Source organism: Papio anubis, chromosome 1 (assembly GCF_008728515.1).
Source record: "Papio anubis isolate 15944 chromosome 1, Panubis1.0, whole genome shotgun sequence".
NCBI lineage: Eukaryota > Metazoa > Chordata > Mammalia > Primates > Cercopithecidae > Papio > Papio anubis.
Genome location: NC_044976.1, coordinates 123,852,643 through 123,872,835, shown reverse-complemented (window position 1 = coordinate 123,872,835; position 20,193 = coordinate 123,852,643). Strand labels below are relative to the sequence as shown.

General features: G+C 47.1%; 1 protein-coding gene across 1 annotated transcript; it reads left to right on the top strand.

Annotated features, from left to right (window-relative positions):
- The first annotated feature begins 462 nt into the window (after positions 1-462).
- On the top strand, positions 463-19,337 carry PGLYRP3 (peptidoglycan recognition protein 3). The gene is made up of 7 exons (XM_021923882.2): positions 463-4,135; positions 7,504-7,705; positions 9,718-9,836; positions 11,084-11,236; positions 12,480-12,678; positions 16,184-16,302; positions 16,975-19,337. Exons 1-7 carry the CDS (start codon positions 4,081-4,083, stop codon positions 17,151-17,153), a joined length of 1,026 nt encoding a protein of 341 aa, XP_021779574.1. The 5' UTR covers positions 463-4,080; the 3' UTR covers positions 17,154-19,337.
- Positions 19,338-20,193: the final 856 nt, after the last annotated feature.

Below are 20,193 nucleotides of genomic sequence, written 5' to 3'. Positions count from 1 at the left end.
ATAAATCATGCTACTGTAAAGACACATGCACATATATGTTTATCGCAGCACTAGTCACAATAGCAAAGACTTGGAACCAACCCAAATGTCCATCAGTGATAGACTGGATAAAGAAAATGTGGCACATATACACCATGGAATACTATGCAGCCATAAAAAGGGATGAGTTCATGTCCTTTGTAGGGACATGGATGAAGCTGGAAACCATCATTCTCAGCAAACTATCACAAGGGCAGAAAACCAAACACCGCATGTTCTCACTCATAAGTGGGAGTTGAACAATGAGAACACATGGACACAGGGAGGAGAACATCACACATAGGGGCCTGTCAGAGGGTGGGGGGCTGGAGGAGGGAAAGCATTAGGAGAAATACCTAATGTAAATGAAGAGTTGATGGGTGCAGCACACCAACATAGCACATGTATACCTATGTAACAAACCTGCACGTTGTGCACATGGACCCCAGAACTTAAAGTATAATTAAAAAAACATAGTATATCTGAGTAACTTTGAGTTCCTAATTACTGTGATTAAGAATTCAAAATGTGAAGACAACAAAAAAAGAATTCAAAGTGTTATTTTGTTTAATAATTCAATTTACATAACATACAAAGTAGCTGTTTATCCTGTTTTCATTAGCCTTAACATATTGGCTACAACTTTTACCTGTGGAAGGAACACTTTCTCTAATGTTAATGAAAATACCATATGGCTAACAGTGGTCTTGCTTCAGACTTTCTGCCAGCTAATCCCTTGGTGTCCTTCGATCCCTAGTTGGGGACTGCAGGATCCTACCCATTTTCCTTTCCCTTTGTGGGCTGCCACTGCCCTCTTTATCACTTGGGTTTCTTCTCTTCCATGTCTGGTCTTCAGAGTGAGACAGTCTCCTCAGTTCTCCCTAACGTGCTGTTCTAAAGATAAACCGTTATCATTTTAAGGACTTAATCATGACTGCAAAAGATCCAAAGTCATAAATAAAAATTTCAGACTTATAAGGTAGTGTCTGTCATTGTCATCAACTGTAATTCCCAGTCCCCTTGCTAGATGTCTGTCTCTGAGGTCCTCACCCAAGATTCCCCACCCTATGGAAAATGGAGCTCACTCAGCATGTCTCCCTCAGATGCTGGCAGCCATATGAGGTGTGGGGTCTAGCAGAGGTCTCCCCAGCTTTTGTCCCTGAAGTGTGGTTTGGGCTGATCAGTGTATAGAACAGAGTGGATACCCAAGTATCTTCTCAAGAGAGAATGGTACTTTCCAAGACCTCTGGCCTGAGCATTCCCCATCCAGGGGGCTGCAGCTCAGGTACCCCTGACTGAGCCAGACTGGAAAGTCTTATGCATCAACTGCTTCAGAGAAGAGACAGTGATTCTTGGAGACTGGAGTTGAGGATTGAGGGCCACTGTCAGGAATGGGTGAGGAGAGGAGAGCCTTGGTTTGTTTCAGGCGAAGAGTTTGAAGTTGAGATGCGGTGGTGGATGAATGGGCATGATAGCTATGGGGTCAGAATAAGTTCTAGTGATGACATATTGCTAGCTGCCTCCTGGGAATGTGCCTTTCCATTTCTGTCCCTTTCTCCTGCCCCTGCTGGTGACTCCAGTGGAAACTGGAACAGATAGATCTTCATTGGTAAGAAGTTCCCAGATGTCAGGGACAGAACCCCCGAGACCCCAGGTCTACAAGGCACAAGGGCTGGGGATGAGGAAGGAACTCAGGGAGTGTTGGGCAATCACGCCCTTTCCCAGGGAGGAGCTACCTGGGCTTATTCACAGGGCGGGTCTCCAGGTGCTTTCAGGCTGAGTCTGTTCCCACTTAAGTTTCTCTGGGTGCTGTAAACGGAGCTGGCTTGGAGCCTTAGCCCTCGGCCTTTCTCTCCTCTTCCATCTTTTGTTAGGGATCTTGGGTTCTCCTCTTCTCTCTGGGAAGCCAGAGCCCAAGTGCTCCATTCCCAGGGAGGGAGTGCCCTCTAGGGCCAGGGAGAGTGAAGGCGGGAGGAGGCACCAGCTGGAGAAGAAGGGCAGGGCCTGGAGGCCAAGTCTCGAAGGGAAGGAGCTGCTGGCCAATCAGGGGCGAGCCGACTGCACTCTGACCTGCTGGGCTGGGACAGCACAGAACCTACAGGTATCTGTGAGTTTGAGTGTGAGTCTGTTTCTTTAGAAGCCCTCTTCCAGCAATGGGACTGAAGTCTATAGGGTTAAAATGTGCACATGATAGGAAAACCCTGATCTCCCTTGTGGAACTCTTTCTCCAAATAAGAAAAGTCTCTTCATTCTAAATTCTTCTAAATGAGTTTGGTTTCATCATTCCTGGATCTTTCTTGGCAAGGCTGTGGGTTCTGGGGTTACCTCTACCCAACTTATTCCCTTTCTGTAGAGCCCTAAATTCTTATCTATTATGTCTCACTTGTCTCCTGCTCTAATGCTTCTTTAAGTATATAGGATGCACAACAATGTGAACCAAGGTTGTAAATCCTTGGCTCTAGCTTATCCTGCCATCTTAGTGTTTGCAGTTCATGGTGTGGATTGGAGACACTATCAGTTCTGTCTCTGGCAAGGTCAGGGACTGGGCTGAAGCCTTGATATTTTGGATGTATGATATGACAAGCTTGGGGCAGGATTCGCCATACTGACATTACATGGTTGTGGAAGCACCATGATTAAATGACCAGGGTCCAAACCAGAATTGATAGTGGCTTCCAGAAACTTTGCAGGAGACCAGCTCCTAACAGGGCTTCAATCTTGGGAAAGTGAATCCTTACCTCTCATTTAACTAACAAGGGAGACTGAACATTTTCCCTCATATTTATTAGGTGCCTGCCTCATTTGTAATTGGCTCATTTTGTCTTCACTGCAGTTTTCCTGAGTGAATGGAATCCTGGATGTTATCTGCTAAGTGGTTGCTTGTCCTGACCCAGGAAGCTTCTACATGCTCTACTCTTAAGATGTGGTTTTAAAATTTTTCCATCTGGGGACTACTGATTGCAGTTTAAAAACCTTGGATGGCAATGATCTATCCCATTTGGTTTCAAACTCCACTTTATAGTTTCTCAGTAGGAAAATTGGGGGGAAAGTTGATGTTTTGGGTGGTAGCTCATAAAGCTAAAGTTTCAGTCTGACTGAGGATGAGTAAGCAATTCACTTCAACCTGAAAGAGCAGGAAAGATTCCTGGAGCTGGAAAAGACTGTAGTGATCCTATAGTTCAACCTCGGGCCCACATTGAGAACGTCCATCATCAGAATCTCAAGCAGGTTGTGAAGTTTCAGGCAGAGGCTCTGGAGTCAGCCAGACCTGGGTATGAATCTGGCTCTGACCCTATTAGCTGGGAAACTTAGAACAAGTGACTCAAACTCTCTGAGGCCCAGCGTTCTGATGATAAGTGCGGGTCTCATGGGTCATTGTGAGACTACTTAGTGAATATCCATGGAGTCCTCAGCAAAAACCTCGGAACACAGAATGCAGTCTGTAAGTGGTAGCTGTTATTATGATTCTCACTAAAGAAGAGGTTAGTCAAGCATCTGTCAGGGATCTTTGCAGAGAAGAGGACTGAATTGAATGACTTTACGTACCTGAGACTCTCAAATGGTGCAGGGGACAAAGCCAAGCTTGCTTCTGCTTGTAGTTCACTCCATCTGAGCCTCAATGTTCTTACCTATAAAAATGGGATTAAATACGAAATTGCACCACTAGATATGAAAATACATACACAGGATTTTTTCATAACAGCTCCCTCGAGGATTTTAGAAATGGTTATTTTCTACCCTGAAAGGCCTAAGATCAGGCACTGGGCTTCTATGAGGAACCAGGAGTTGCCCAGGGCAACAGGAGGTGGATGGGGAGTGGGGTGGCTAGACATAGGCATTAGTGTCCTCACATTTATTGGGCACCTGATGTATTCAAGGGGTCCTGAGAAGCCTGAGCCAGGTGCTGGCCTTCAGGAAGCCACAGGATGGTAGGGGAGGCAGACAGCGGTTGCCACATAGTAGGTGGGTGCTCCACTTGCAGAGTTAGCATGGTTGTGTTAGCTGTTAGCCTTTCTTCCAGGGCCGCCGTTCACACTCTCCTGGTCAGAGTCCTGGGACCACATGCGGATGCTGCCGTGGCTTCTTGCCTTCTCCATTCTGGGTCTCCAGGCTTGGGGTAAGTTTTCTTTACTTGTATCAGAAGTGCTTTTGATGAGCAAGAGAAAACCGTTCTCAAGTTTAATAACAGAAACCCATCCAAGTGCTTTCCCTTTGCTAGTGGATAGTGTAGATTTGCAATTTGGAGCCCTGTTCTAGAGTTTACGATTTTTGTTCAAATCCTTGCCTGCCCTTCTTCAACAAGTTATTCAATTTCTTTGAATCGTATTTGTTCCCATGATAAAAGGATAATATTGCTCATTTCTTAGGGTTGTTTTTGAGGATTAAATTAGTTCACAAGTGTGCGCCATTAAGCACAAGTAGTAAGTGCTGGGTAATTTGTAGCTATGATTTAATTTTTATCACCATCATTATTATACCAATCATAGTTAAACCCAGCACTTAGGTCTACATTTGTAAATAAAAGCAAATTCCCCAAGAGTAGCAATGCCCTTTCTCTAGATTAAGAAGATTTCTTATCATTTTATACATAACAGTAGACACATAGCAATGTTCAATAAACAAATGCTGTTGAATTAAAACGAAAGTGAGCTTGGTGATTCTTAAATATGACATGTTTTTCAGTTTGTCTTACATACGCAGTCCCCTTTCTGAAGGAATAATGTAATATAGCTTTCTTTCTGTCCTCTGCTACTCAGACAGCAAATTTAATGGGATTACCTGGAGTTAGTGCTGGAGAAACTCACAGGTCAGGGAACACACAGTTCAGCCTTTCATTGTATGAATGGAGAAGCTGAGGCCCTGATGGGGAAATTAACTTGCCCAAGCAAGATGGGGAGTTGTGTGTGGTTCTCATCCCTGTCTCCTGGTTCCTGCCCTGCCCCTGTCCTGCCTGCCAAGTGTCAGTGCTGGCCTGCAGGCTGCTCTTCCACTCTGAGAGTCCTCTGGGTTTCATTTGCAAAGTGTCCTCTCCAGGCTCCGCCTTCCCCCCTCCCCAGTCCTCTGTATCCCCTTCACAGCCCAGCTCAGGCCCTCTGCCTGCTGAGGTGGGCTCCCGTCCTCAGCAGTCTCTCTAGCACACCTTGGCCTTGGTGTCCTGGTCATGTATTTGCTCTTGATTTCACAGAAAGACAGAATCCCAGAACCATGGTGGAGACCCTCGATGACTTTGTCTTGTAGGAAGAGAAACAGGTCACATTGTGGCAGTGACTAACCCAAGTTCATCTGACAACTTTGGGGAGGCTGCAGAGTACAGTTGTTATGAACATGGGCTTCGGGGTTAGAGATTCTGATTGGAATCTAAATCTACGCTTAAAACCTCTGTTATGTTAGACAAGTTACCTAACTTCCCTAAGACTTGGTTTCCCTTTTGTATAGAGATCATAGTTGCTTTGCTTAACTCATGAAGTTGTTTTAAGCCACAATTCTGATAGCGCCCTTAGACATGCTTTGTAATCACAGGGCTGGTCTGTGGGAGGTGGGGCTGGTGACAATGTCACTGCTGCCACTGGCCACTGCTCCCAGGATCCCTCATACTGAATGGGAGCAGTGGGGGATAAGGACAGGCTGGCAGTGGCTAATCCACAATAAAGCATCTCTGAAACGTCTAGTTTTTGAAGGCAGTCACAATGATCTGTATATTTCTGTTTCAAGAACCTTGTCTGGCACCAATAAGTGATTAAGACATGTGTGTTAGCTCAACATGTCACAACCATCTTGGTATGTGACACTCTGCTGGGTACCCATGGTTTGATTAGTAGGTCTCCAGGTGAACCAGGAAAGGTAGCACTGCCCAGATAAGGCAGCAGGCGAGACTGCAGTGTTCCTGGAATGGAGGGAGGCTGGGGGAGGTGGGAGGAAAAAGGCCTCTCTGGGAAGATATGGAAGGCAGAGTCAGTCCGAGGCCAGAGACTTCTGTGGTTCTCCTCTGTGTGCTCCCTAGAGGGCCTTAGGTGACCTGGGGAGGAGGAGAGGCTATGCACTGCGGAGTGGGATGTCTGGCTCAGCCTCTGAGCTTGCTGACCACGTGCACTCCAAGGAGTGCACCAATGCACCAGTGCTCTCTTGCAGGGGATTTTCTACAGTTCTCCTGGAATGACACCCAAGTCAGAGGCTTGTCCCAGAGGCTTATGGACCTGTTTGTCAGGATCTCACAGTTCATTCGCAAGGGTCCCAATGGTGAGGCGGTTTGAAGATTGGCTGGGGCTTAAGTGGTCAGAAATGTTTCTCAGGACTTGATAATGTCTAGACTAAGAGTGAATGGGGTGGGGAGGAATCCCAAGATGTTTATCTCCAACCACTCCCTTGGATCATCCTGAGTCCTTAGGCAAAGGGGAGTTCCTCAGCCTAAGGAGAGAAAAAGAAGAGAAACCCAGATGAAAAAAGAGAGAAGGAGGCTGGGCGTGGCGGCTCATGCCTATAATCCCAGCACTTTGGGAGACCGAGGAGGGTGGAGCACGAGGTCAGGAGATCGAGACCATTCTGGCTAACACTGTGAAACCCCGTCTCTACTAAAAATACAAAAAAGTAGCCAGCCATGATGGCATGCACCTGTAATTCCAGTTACTAAGGAGGCTGAAGCAAGAGAATGGCTTGAATCTGGGAGGTGGAGGCTGCAGTGAGCCAAGATTGCGCCACTACTGCAGCCTGTACTATGGAGTGAGACTCCATCTCAAAAAAAAAAAAAAAAAAAAAAAGAGAGAGAGAGGGAGAAAAAACCCAGAGAGAAAAGACATGTCCTCCACTCTCAGCTCCAGCATGACAGTGTCTCAACTGTCCCTCAGCATGCTCCTGGGGCTCCTATGATGAGGATGGAGAAAGGGAGCCCTCAGGTAGCCTGCAGCCGCGGGTGGGATCTCACAGCCCTGCCACTAGGGAGTGTTCGCCCGGAAGAAAGAGGCGCAGACACCGTGTTCATGGAGCCTCCTGTGAGCTCTGGAGCCGCTTGTTGAGGAGACTGATGGAGCTTCCTTCAGAGACTCACAGTTCTTAGGGGAGGGGAAGACAAGAGACACAGTTGAGACTGGGACCAACGCCAGTGAGGACAATACATCCTCAGGCTTCCTGGCTAAGGAGGCAGCTCAGAGCCCCAGGGTGGGCGGCGGGGTTGGCTGGGGTGCTTTCTGAAGGAGGGGAGCATGTAGGCCAGGGGGCAGTAGGGGATGAGATTTGCCCTTCAGGGAAAGACAAGGAGAGATTGTCTGGGAACAAGGTGGCACGACTTCCCAGGCTGAGTGCTGCGTGTGTCTGGGCAGTGGTTCAGCCACAGTGGAGAGGAGGGGGCTGTGGGGGTGAAGAGCTCCCCCAGGGTGTCTCCCATGTGCAGGGCAGGCTGGGCCTGAGTGTGAGAGGTCAGGGGACATGGACGACCTGTTGGGGGAAGATGGGCAGGGCCTGCCATGTGACATTCTGTGGTCTTCCCTACAGATACTCCCACTGTCGTCTCCCGCAAGGAGTGGGGGGCAAGACCACTGGCCTGCAGGGCCCTGCTGACCCTGCCTGTGGCCTACATCATCACAGACCAGCTGCCAGGGATGCAGTGCCAGGAGCAGAGCATTTGCAACCAGATGCTGCGGGGGTTGCAGTCCCATTCCATCTACACCATAGGCTGGTGCGACGTGGCATACAAGTAAGAGGCTAGTCAACTCCCCGAGGCCCGCATCCAAAGTCACCCCTCTTGGGGTGCTTCCCACTTCCCCTTCTCTGTGTCTCTTATTTTCTGGGCTTCATTTATGTTGCTTTTGTAATGAATAAAAATGGTAAAAGGGAAATCAAACAAAATCCGAATCTTCCGGGGATTGTAAGGGGGATGACTCTAAGCCACTTATTTAAGTGGCTTTCGATTCTGGCGCTCCTGTGAAGAAGCAAGGAAGGTTATGTAACAACTGCAGTTTTAACTGAGCCCTTGGAACTCATGAAACGTTACAGTTTACAGAGGTCTTCACAAATATCACCCAATTTGGCCCTCCCAGCTACTCTGAGAAATGGGTTCCTACCCTTATTTCATGGGTGACAAAGCCATGGTTCAGGGGAATTAAAATCTCTGCTCAGAGCAAGGAAGCATGTACCCAGAGCTGTGTCAGGGTGCCTGTCAGTGCAACCCCCGCTCCTCCTCACCTCACAGGGACTCGCACCTGGGAAGCAGTGCCTCACTTGTTACCCTGAAGGGCCACTCTGACAGCGAGTCTGGTGACCCCACAGGGGAGAGTGGGCGTTGGGAATGGCAGGGAAGAGAGCCCCACGAGGAAACAAGGGAGGGCATGAAGGAGCTGTGCACTGTGCATTGAGTATCTGCTCTGGGGATCATCAGTGGAAGCCCAGAACCTTTTCTCCCTTAGCCTCAGGAATAAGGAGACACATGTAGAAGGAGAGGGAAAGACAGAGTGGGAATGGGGCTGTCCCTCATGGAACTCTAAAGACAAACATAAATAATTTCTGAATTATCCATTTTGGAAAGGAAAACCTAAGTCTATTTATTTATTTATTTATTTATTTATTTATTTATAAACACAAATAAATAAGAGCAGCCACAGGCCCTGGTTGTGGCCCCCAGCACCCCTGGGATGGCTGGGTCTTCCCTGTCTGCCCACCGTGTGTGCCGTGTCAACCACAACTCACCTGTTGCCCCTGCCACCAGTACCTCCACCATCCTGCTGTTGTCGCTGCTGTGTTGTCTGGTTTGGTCAATGTATTCCTAAGTTATTTCAGCCACTGCGTCTCTAAGTCAGGTTTCTGCAGTGACCATTTGACAATCTCCAGTTTTTGCAATGAAGCTGACAGTAGCTGTCAGGGACTGTTCACACCAGACTAACCACAGGCTGCTGTAAGAGTGACCAAGGAACCTGTGAAAGTACTGACAGCAAAGCCAGGGAAGGGGTGGACACACCAGACTCCACACCCATTCCTCAGGTCAACATCGGTGTAGGGCGGATAGTCGGTCTGACTCAGTTCAGAGTCTTTCCTTGACCTCAGGGAGGTGTTCTTTCTGTGTTCAGTTTGCTGTGGAAACTCACGTTCTATTAAAATATGAACAAGGCAAAGTTGTGAAAACATCAGTTCTGAAGACTGATTGGAAAGTGGAGGAGAGAAATTATGAAGAGGCAGGAATAAAAGAAGTAGAATAAAAAATGTATTTGAGTTAAAAAATAAATGTTAAAAAGGAACATTCTAAACAAATTTCTATGGTAAAGAAAAGCTTAAGGAAATTCCTAAAGGGAATCTGAAGAAAAACATCAATACAAAAGGACCTATTGAATCTGGCATAATTGTTTAAGAGAATGTTCAAGTGCTTGGTCCCTTAATTTAAAAACATGATGTATTAATTCTTAAGCTCTTGAAAAGTGTTGGACTAATGTCCTTAGGTCCTTGTGTGTCACACAGTCAAATTCCACTTTGAACAAAATGAGTATTTTTAAAGTGAGGTTCTGGAAAATACATGTAAGCTAAATCACAACAAAAATTAAAATATATTCCCATGTCTCTTGGAGATCTAAAACTGGTTATTCTGCACCTCCCATTGTTATGTTATTGGAACATAGTACTTATTTATGAGCCTCCAGAATCCCTTTTCCTTTTGAGGATCAGTGAGAGGTTTTCATTTATGGGGATTTGCCAATAAACCCATTATTTCCTTCTTGTCAGCTTCCTGGTTGGGGATGATGGCAGGGTGTATGAAGGTGTTGGCTGGAACATCCAAGGCTTGCACACCCAGGGCTACAACAACATCTCCCTGGGCATCGCCTTCTTTGGCAGTAAGATAGGTAAGAGTCACTCCCTGTGGACCCTGTGCTGGAGAGTTGTGTACACTCTCTTCCTCCACTCCCAAGGCTCAGCGCTCATCTTTTCACCCTACATCATGCTTACCTTATCTGATGATTGCCCTTCTCGTGAAGTTCTTTTCTCCTTTGAATTCTGTGACATGCCTACTTTTTGTCCTCTGCCTCTCTTTACTGGTCTGTACTCCTGTGATATTGCCGAAGCCAGCATGGGCATTTCTTGAGCTCACAGTTATTGCCATCACTTGTAAAGTCTGAGGTTGTCTGACATAGATGCTGTGACTGCACAGGCAGAGAAGCATGGCTCATCTCTTCTTCTAGTTTCTTCCATTGGTAGAAACTGACCAGAAGGCAGCAGTCAAGGAAATCTGGAGCTATAATTTTTTTTTTTTTTTATTTGAGACGGAGTCTTGCTCAGTCGCCCAGGCTGGAGTGCAGTGGCGCGATCTTGGCTCACTGAAAGCTCCGCCTCCCGGGTTCATGCCATTCTCCTGCCTCAGTCTCCCAAGTAGCTGAGACTACAGGCACCCGCCACCACGCCCGGCTAATTTTTTGCATTTTTAGTAGAGACGAGGTTTCACCATGTTAGCCAGGATGGTCTCGATCTCCTAACCTCGTGATCCGCCTGCCTCGGCCTCCCAAAGTGCTAGGATTACAGGCGTGAGCCACCACGCCCGGCCTGGAGCTATAATTTGCAGGCTTCTAGCCCCTAGAAAAACAGAGAAAAGCACAGAACAGGGATGGAGTTGAGAAATAATACGTACAGAACCAGCACCTGCCAGCATCCTCATTTGACAGCTGGGGCTAGGTAACAGCATTTCTCTCAGAGGTTTTCTGTGAGACTTATGAGTTAACAGATATAAAGAGCCTACTGCATACCTCATCAGGGGAGCTATGAGCAAATTCTGGTTGCCTTTTCTCCTGTGCTAGTACACACCTGACTTGGTCAAGTGGGCCTCCCTCTGCATGTATCCTTCACTGCCTTCCAGGTCTTCTGCCTAGAGATGGAGTGGATAAAGTCTTAGCTTGACTCTTGGAAGAAGTTGCCAGCCTTGGCTGCTGAGAGATCTAGGTAGTTTCTTGCCTCTTAGGCCCTCTGTTCTGGCAACTGAATCGGTTTCCTCTCTTCCAATCCAGTTATTCAAGCTCAAGTGGTCATATCATCCTTCCTTCAGGTATCTGGTCCAGGTGAAGTTTCTTACATTTCTGTACTCCCTGTCCTCCTCTTTAAGGCAGCAGTCCCAGCCCTGCTGCCTTGTCAGCTGCAGAGGGTCTGATCTCCTATGCCATCCAGAAGGGTCACCTTTCGCCCAGGTATATTCAGCCACTTCTTCTGAAAGAAGAGACTTGCCTGGACCCTCAACACCCAGTGATGCCCAGGAAAGGTAAGACCCTCCATGACATGTCTCCCTCCTCCTTGTCACCACCCAGCCATGTTTGGGAGTGCTTTTTCCTGTTAGACCCCATTGGGATTCTAGGACCAAGAATAAGTCATGCCTACTTTGAGATCTGGAAAATTCTGACAGGGCATCTTCCTGGCCTCCTCTCTATCCCATCAGAATGATATAGCCATGGACTTATTCTTAAAACAAAGACATATATACACAGATTTCCACTCAATCAAGAAATATTTACTGCATAGCAGGCACTGTTCTAAGTAGTGAGTATACAGCTGTGAACAAAACAGATGAAACTCTTCACCTTCAGGAAGCTTGCACTTCAGTGAGAAAAGACAGAAAATGAACAAAATAACAAATAAATACATATGATGTTAGATGGCATAAAGGCTATGGAGAAAAAATAGAGTGGGAATGCAGTGGGATTAACATGTATACACATTTGTGTCTATTATGTGGGGACATGAAGACTTACATAAACTTACATACCTTTCTAAACGCAAAAACCTGCCCTGGCCACAGCATGGCCGCAGCTCAGAGAAAAGCTCATGCTCACAGATGATGCTGACATCAGAGTGCATATAACAAAAAGCTGAGTAATGAAAGTAAAGCATTATTTTGAAGCGAATAAGCAGCAACCTAAAACCAGTCAAATTAATAAGCACTTCTGCTAGTGTGGACCTTTTCTTGGGAACAATGATATTTTTAGGATTAGCTTTTTAAAATTGTGAATCGCTAAATAAAATATTTCTTGCTTTTGGACAGGCACTGTCTTCAATAATGATAATTCCTTAATATTTGTACAGTTCTTCCTAGATTTTAAGTTTTTTCCAAATATGTGTGATCAGTTCAGAGAGTCCACTGACTTTCCATGTAGTGGCCCTGATACAGAAGCACACATACTTGCATATGTATTTGCAATGCACGGTCTTTTGAAGACAATGACCATGCCTCTGTATAACCCACAGTCCTCTCCCTTCTGCTTCTACACTGATTTCTATGGGTATCAGGCCTGTAGATTTTTGCTTCAGCCCCTTGGCTCCAGCCATCTGACTCAGAAACCCTCCATCTGGACTTCCCCAGGATCCCACAGCCGATCTTACATTAGGATGCACCCGTGGGTGCTGGAGGCCTAGGAGAGGCTGAGCAATAATTCAACCTGGAGTTGAGCGATTGCTCACAGGGAGGCAAAACCAAATTCTTATTCCCTTGACTTTTCATCTTACCACAGTTTGCCCCAACATCATCAAACGATCTGTTTGGGAAGCCAGAGAGACACACTGCCCTAAAATGAACCTCCCAGCCAAATACGTCATCATCATCCACACCGCTGGCACAAGCTGCACTGTATCCACAGACTGCCAGACTGTCGTCCGAAACATACAGTCCTTTCACATGGACACACGGAACTTTTGTGACATTGGATATCAGTAAGTGGGATCAATGCCAAGACAATGCCTCTTTTTCTTCAGAATTGTAGGAAGGAAGGCTGCGGGAGGGAATTGATGTTTCCTGAGGCTCTCCTTAGGACTGGGTGCTTTCCATGAGGAATCGTATTTTATTTTTGCAAGACTGGGCTGAGGATCACTCAGAGCATAGCTAATGGTCAGTTATCTCGCTTGGACGTATCTCCACAAGTGGTTGGGAAGATTCTGAAAAGAAGGAATTAGAAGCCTAGTGATAAAGCAAGACTGTGATATCCTCGGGGAAGGCCATGAAGGGTTATACCTTTTTAATGCAATCCTTTCTAACCTGTCAGAGACAAAGGCCTTGCTCACTACTACCTCAGTCTGCCCAGCTCCAAACTTGCTCTCTCTGATATTAGAATCCTGCTATTCTTCCAGTGTTACTTACCTCATTTTATAGGTGCAGGAATTTGTGACCTTTCTGGGCCTCTTTTATCTCATCTCTACAATAGGGACAATACTTTATCTGTTTGAATACAGGGGGTGAGATCAAAACATTCTCTTTTGGTACTTTTAATGCCAGGTCTGTAATAAAGAAACACATTAAACTAATGGGGTAGAAGAAGCTATTTGGAAAATGTCTTGGAATTTTTAGAGTAGAATGTATTTCAATTATTCATCTGTGACTTAATCACAACAAATACTACAAAGTCTCAGGTAGACGTGCTTTTGCAAATGTGTTGTTCTGGGCCTACTGTCTCTCCTTTTAACTCCTGTTTTAAAAGCAGCCTTTGCAAGCAGGAGGGAACTCTTTTTTTTTTTTTTTGAGACAGAGTCTCGCTCTGTTGCCCGGGCCGCAGTGCAGTGGCCGGATCTCAGCTCACTGCAAGCTCCACCTCCCACGTTTACGCCATTCTCCTGCCTCAGCCTCCCGAGTAGCTGGGACTACAGGCGCCCGCCACCTCGCCTGGCTAGTTTTTTGTACTTTTTAGTAGAGACGGGGTTTCACCATGTTAGCCAGGATGGTCTCGATCTCCTGACCTCGTGATCCACCCGGCTGGGCCTCCCAAAGTGCTGGGATTACAGGCTTGAGCCACCGCGCCCGGCCAGGAGGGAACTCTTGCTTCACTTTGCGGGATTTTCCAAAGGCTTTCTATGATTATTTAGTACAGGTAACAGGAAATTGACTATAAATCTGGAAATTCCACATGGAAAATGCTAGAAGTTGAGGGAATGTTTGTTCTCCTCTTTCACTTAGTCTTTAGAGACTCGATCCCCATTCCTTGACTTTTCAAAACCTGTTGCAATATCCTTCTGCTCCAGCCTCATGATATGTCATCTGTAACCCTGATGTGGACTGTAATCAGGACAAAGCATCCACTCACACATTATTTTCTAGCTTTTTAATCAATAGTTATTGGATAGCTACTGTATGCCTGGTGCTAGACAAGATATGTCAATCTAACAACACACAGAAAGAGATTCTCCAAAGATGATGAATTTGGCCAGGCACGGTGGCTCATGCCTAGAATCTCAGCACTTTAGGAGGCCGAGACGGAAGGATTGCTTGAGGTCAGGAGTTTGAGACCAGCCTGAGCAACGTAAGGAGACCCCCATTTCTTCAAAAAAATAAAATAATTAGCTGGGTGTGGTGGCATGTATAGCTGTAGTCAGTCCCAGCTACTTGGAAGGCTGAAACAGGAGGATTGCTTGAGCCTAGTAGTTTGAGGCTGCAGTGAGTCATGGTTTTGCCACTGCCCTTCGGCCTGAGCAACAGAGTGAGACCCTGTCTCAAAAAAAAAAAAAAAAACCAAAAACAAAAGCAAGAGAATAAAGATAAGTAGTTTATTTGGTAGTGCACAGGGAATTTGCAAATCTGGGATATGCATGCTACAGGAACCATAGGCATATCCAAAGAGGTTCAGGCTAGAGGAAGCTTTTAAAGGCAAAAGGGAAAAGTATACATCATTTGTTTTGAAATAAAGGGAACACTGGAGAACATTGGCGCTTATCACAGGAGGCAGGAGGTGACACCAGTTCGTTAGTGGAGACAGTGTGTTGGGCAAGTGTTCTTCATCACCAGATGTTCTTGTGGCTAGTAACAAGCTGCAGTTTCGAACGTTTTTTGGCAAAAGCTCTTGTTACAGGCTTGTGTGCATAAGAGTCCTTCAGAGTCTTTGCGCTAGTTCTTATTGTAGGCTTGTGGGCATGAGGGTCCACCGTTCTCAACCTCCTGGCTTTATTTATTTTTGTTAGAGTTTGACACAACTGACTCCATTTTGATTCTGACAACTTTCACTGATAGATATGAGAGAAGGAGGGCTAACAAGTAACTACAAGTCAAAGTGTTGAGCACTGTGATGGATGCAGAACAGGATAATGTATAGGATGAGCTTCTAATCAAGGCTTTGCAGGGAGTGACTGGGGTCTGAGAATAGCCTCTAGAGGGAGGAGTATCTTCATTAGGACAAGGATAAGGAGTGGGGTTTATTCAGGCAAAGAAGGAGGAAGAGTGTCTGGGTGAGGAGGAACAGCATTTGCCAGGGCCCAGGGTTCAGACAGAGCATTGCAAATAGATTTGAAAGAGTGGAGTGGTGAGCAGTAAGGGTGGGAGTGCCTGTGGGGGCCACATTGCAGAGGGCCTCATAGAGGACTCAGAGAGACTGACTTTATTTGAAAGGCAGCTGCAGACTATTTGGGAGGTCATGACCTATGATAGGATTTGTATTTTAGAAAAATCACTCTGGGTGCTACTTTAAGAATGGATTGGAAGGAGGCAAAACTCTGGGCAGGAAGCTATTGCAGTGATCCAGTGACTTGGAGTGGGACCATGGCAGTCGGTCTAGAAAGAAGTGGAGGAATTTAGAAGTTGTGTAGGAGACACAGTTGACAAGCCATGATTGGTGACCAGATGGACTGAGTGAGAGGCTAGAAGGCATTCAGAGTGTTGTCCAGTTTTCTAGCTGGAGAAATTTTAGAAGAAGGCGAGTTTGCTTGCACTGTTTTTACAGGTAGTTCTTGAAGCTGTGGCAATGATTTTCCAGGGTGAATACGTTGAGTGAGAGAATGGCCTAGACCAGAGTGCAGAGGACCACCATGTTTGAGGAAGGGAAGCGGGGTGGCAGAGGGGCCTGAGAGAGCAGCAGGGGAAGGGTGGAGTGAGTCATGGTTGTGGAAGGGTGCGACTGTGGAAGCCCAGGGAAGGGAACATTTTAAGAGAGTGGTCAACAGGGTCAGTGTAGTCCAGAAGTAAAATAAGTGTCCATTGTACTGAGTGCCAGGAAGCCACTGCTCACCTTGGAGGGGTCAGATTTAGTGGTGTGGTGGGAACAAAGGCCAAGTTGAAGTGGATTGTGGTGTTTTTTTGTTTTGTTTTGTTTTCTGTCCTTGTCCACATTGGCACATAAGAGATCTCCAGTCAATATCTGGTGAATGGATGAAAGAATGAACGAATGGTTGAAAGAGTGAATGAAGTATTTAAATTCTGTTTCCCAGAGTGACTGTCTTCATTTTCTTTTCCTGACTTAAGCTTCCTGGTGGGCCAGGATGGTGGCGTGTATGAAGGGGTTGGATGGCACGTCCAAGGCTCTCACACTTATGGATTCAATGATATTGCCCTAGGAATTGCCTTCATCGGCTACTTTGTAGGTAAGGGGTGAGCATGCGGTAGAGGGGTGCTGGGGGCTGAGGGACCAGGCGGCATGTCTGGGAAGCATGGCGGGAAAGGCAGTCCTGTAGTGTCTGGCAGTGTGAGTGGAACAGTTTAGCTTTAAAGTGGACTCTTAATACAGGATGTCACCAAGATCCCCTTTCAGACAGAGCATTTACCCCCAAATCCACCCATCCCCATGCCCAGCTCCACCTCGCTCTATATCCAAGGCAAACATGGAGCAAGGGGGGAAAAGTCTTTTGGAAACTTCAGTGCTTTTATCGCTCAGTTGGCAAATGGGTCCCCTTTCTTGGTAGTCATGGCAACAATTTGGGGAGCACCAATGTCTGTTATGGAAAACCAGTAGGCGTCTCTGTGGTGCTGTATCTGCTTTATACCTGCTCAGAAGTGGTGTATTGTGCTGCAGTTCTCTTCCAGAGCAGTTTTTTAACCTTCTGGAAGAAACTTTGGCATGGAGGAATCAGAGAAAGCTGTGACCTTGTTTTCTTTTTGTGCCTGATTGCCACAATTTATGTAAATGTGTTGGCTATGGTGACTGTGGAATGGGGCGGGGGCGGAGGGAAGAAAGAAACTGGAATCTAGGTGCTTGTCCCTTCCCTAATCAAGAAACTTTGACCCCTAATGACTGATGGGGAAAATGTGTTTTGCAGAAAAGCCACCAAATGCTGCAGCACTGGAGGCGGCCCAGGACCTGATCCAGTGTGCCGTGGTTGAGGGGTACCTGACTCCAAACTACCTGCTGGTGGGCCACAGTGACGTGGTCAGCATCCTGTCCCCTGGGCAGGCTTTGTACAACATCATCAGCACCTGGCCTCATTTCAAGCACTGAAGGAGGCCCCGCTCCCTCTGAGACTACCCTCCCTCCCCTGCTGGGTCTCTCTAATCCTCACCAGACACCCTGGCTCAGCACCTTGTGTCCCCCTCCCCTGCCAGCCCATCCTTTCTCAGGTTTGAATGGTCATGCCCTTTCCTGCCAACATCCTCCAGGAGCCCCTAAACCTCGCAGCTGGGCATTCACAGCCCTCCTGGTCTGAGTTTAGACTTCCTCTCTCCTCACCTACCTCTCCCCTGGGCACCTACCTCTTCAGTCGGGTGAGACAAGGGGCTGGTCCTTGTGGCATTTCTCTCTCTCTCTCCCCAACCCCTGTCTTCTCTCTCTCTCTCTCTTTCTGTCTGCCTGGTGAGCCTTCCCTCTTGTCTGCCTGGAAGCCCCCACCCTTCACCCCTCACCCATGACCCAGGTCAGTGTGCCCACCCCTCCTCTCTGCTTACACATGGACTGGTACATATTTGGATGCAGCCCTTACTTAAGGGTGTAATTTTTTATAGATATGTCCGTCCTCTCCTCTGGGTTGTAAGTTTCTCCAAGGGAGGAATTCTATTTTATTCATCTCTGTCCTCAGTTCCTCAGCAGTGTTTGGAGTTTAGTAGGTTCTGCAGATGTTTGTTAAAGAAATGGATGAATAAATGAATGAATGGACCCTGGTCCCTGTTCACCTGGCCAATTTGCTTCAGAACTTCCCCTCTGGGGTAGCCATCCTGGATGGTGTCCCCATCCCACCAGCATTCTCTCCGTTCCTGTTCCCTCCCAGTCCAAGGCTCAGAGCTGGCTCCGGTGGCCTGTCTGTAATGGTGACTGTATTGCTAGGGTCCTGTGTCCATGTCCCCCAAAAGCACCCTGAAGGCAGGGAGCATGTGCTTCCCTAGGGTCAGGCCAGGGCTGTGTCCACACAAGCTGCCCAGTACCTGCCACTTGCCCTTGCCTGGCAGGGCCCCGCTGGGTGTTGGGCTTAGAAAGAGCCCAGAGCCCTGGTGCTCTGTAGTCCTCCCTACCTGGGCTCCTCTTGCCCAGAGGGAAGCTCCTTTTTTTCAGATGGGGGCGTGATGACTTATTGCTGTTTACTGGAAGCACCTGAGCTGGCTCTTGTTTTCACAGGTTTTGATCTGGAAACAAGGGAAGGTGTTGACAAAAAGAGTCAAACTCTGTAAAATATTTGAAGAGATTTATTCTAAGCCAAATATGAGTGACCATGGCCTGTGACACAGCCCCAGTAGATCCTGAGAACATGTGCTTAACATGGTCAGGCTACAGTTTGGTTTTATATATTTTAGGGAGACATGAGACATCAATCGATATATGTGAGATGCATATTGTTTTCACTGGAAAGGTAGGACAACTCCAAGCAGGAGGTGGGTGGGCGGCGGGAGGGCGTCCAAGTTATAAGTGGATTCAAAGATTTTCTGATTGGCAATTGGTTGAAAGAGTTATTATCTAAAGACCTGGAACCAATAGAAAGGAATGTCTGGGTTAAGATGGGGGTTGTGGAGACCACGGTTTATCATGCACATGAAACCTCCAGATAGCAGGCTGCAGAGCTCTCATCAGACCTAAAAGGTGCCAGACTCTTCCGTCAATTCTCTTCTGGATCAGGGAAAAGACCTGGATGGGGAAGAGAATTCTCTATAGAATGGGAATTTTCCCCACAAGAGACAGCATTACAGGGCCATTTCAAAATATGTCAAATAAGTATAGTTTGGGGTAAAATACTTCAATTTCTTTTAGGGCCTGCTACCTGTCATGTTGATATCTTTTTGCAACAGTCTGTTTGGTCAGTCTTAAGATCTCTGTTTTAAGGTTAATACTGGTCAGTTGTGCCTGAATCCCTAAGGGAGGAGGGTATAATGAGCCATGTCCGACCCCACTTCCCAACATGGCCTGAACTAGATTTTCAGGTTTCCTTTGGAATACCCTTGGCCAAGATGAGGGTTTGTCAGTCAGTTGGGGGGATTAGGAAGAAGGGGAGCCAGAAACATGAGCTTTCTTCCCCCTGTACATGTTTTGAGTCCTGATGCTGTGTCTTTGCTTCTAGAGTGTTTCACATCTCTTACAAGGCAGGCTTTAACAGCCTAATCTGTATACAGTTCTGTGTGGTTTTTTTTTCTTTTTATATGGAGTCTCGCTGTGTCGCCCAGGTTGGAGTGCAGTGGCGCACTCTCGGCTCACTGCAAACTCCGCCTCCTGGTTCACGCCATTCTCCTGCCTCAGCCTCTTAAGTAGCTGGGACTACAGGTGCCCGCCACTACGCCCGGCTAATTTTTTGTATTTTTAGTAGAGATGGTGTTTCACCATGTTAGCCAGGGTGGTCGCGATCTCCTGACCTCGTGATCCACCCGCCTCGGCCTACCAAAGTGCTGGGATTACAGGCATGAGCCACCGCGCCCGGCCAGCTCTATGCTTTCAAAACAGTCCCTCCGATCTCATTAGATTGATTCTGTCCATTTGTCATTAGCCCTATGGCATCCTGGTTATGTAAGCAGGGGAAGAATGGTTTGTCTAGAGGGTCACATAAACCCAGGGAGACTCAGAACCCTTGCCCCATTTGTACAATCAGAGGAAGGTGGCTCCAGGAGAACTCGTGCAGTGAAAAGTCTTCCTCCTGCAGTAAGAAGTGACACTCCTGCTGGCCCCTTTCTGGTGGAGGGGTGGGGAGTAGGAGTAGGCACAGGTTTCCCAGAGGAACTTTCCCCAGCAGCGGTGAGTTTAACACTCCCTCATGCAGGAAGTAGCCAAAGGGGTAGACTGAGATGCTGAGAAATGGTTTCATGAGAAAGGTATCCTTATAATTCTTGGCCTTCCTTACAATCCTCCAAAATAGACGGTCTCCTCCTTTTGATTTAAACACCATTCCCAGGCCTTAGGGACTCATTAACCTCCCTCCCCAACCCCCATCCCTTATGAACTTTGGAAGAGACTGTAGACTCCCCATCTCTATCAGCACTCATGAAGTCCTCAAAACAACAATATTGGCTGGGCACGGTGGCTCATGCCTGTAATCCCAGCACTTTGGGAGGCCGAGGTGGGTGGATCA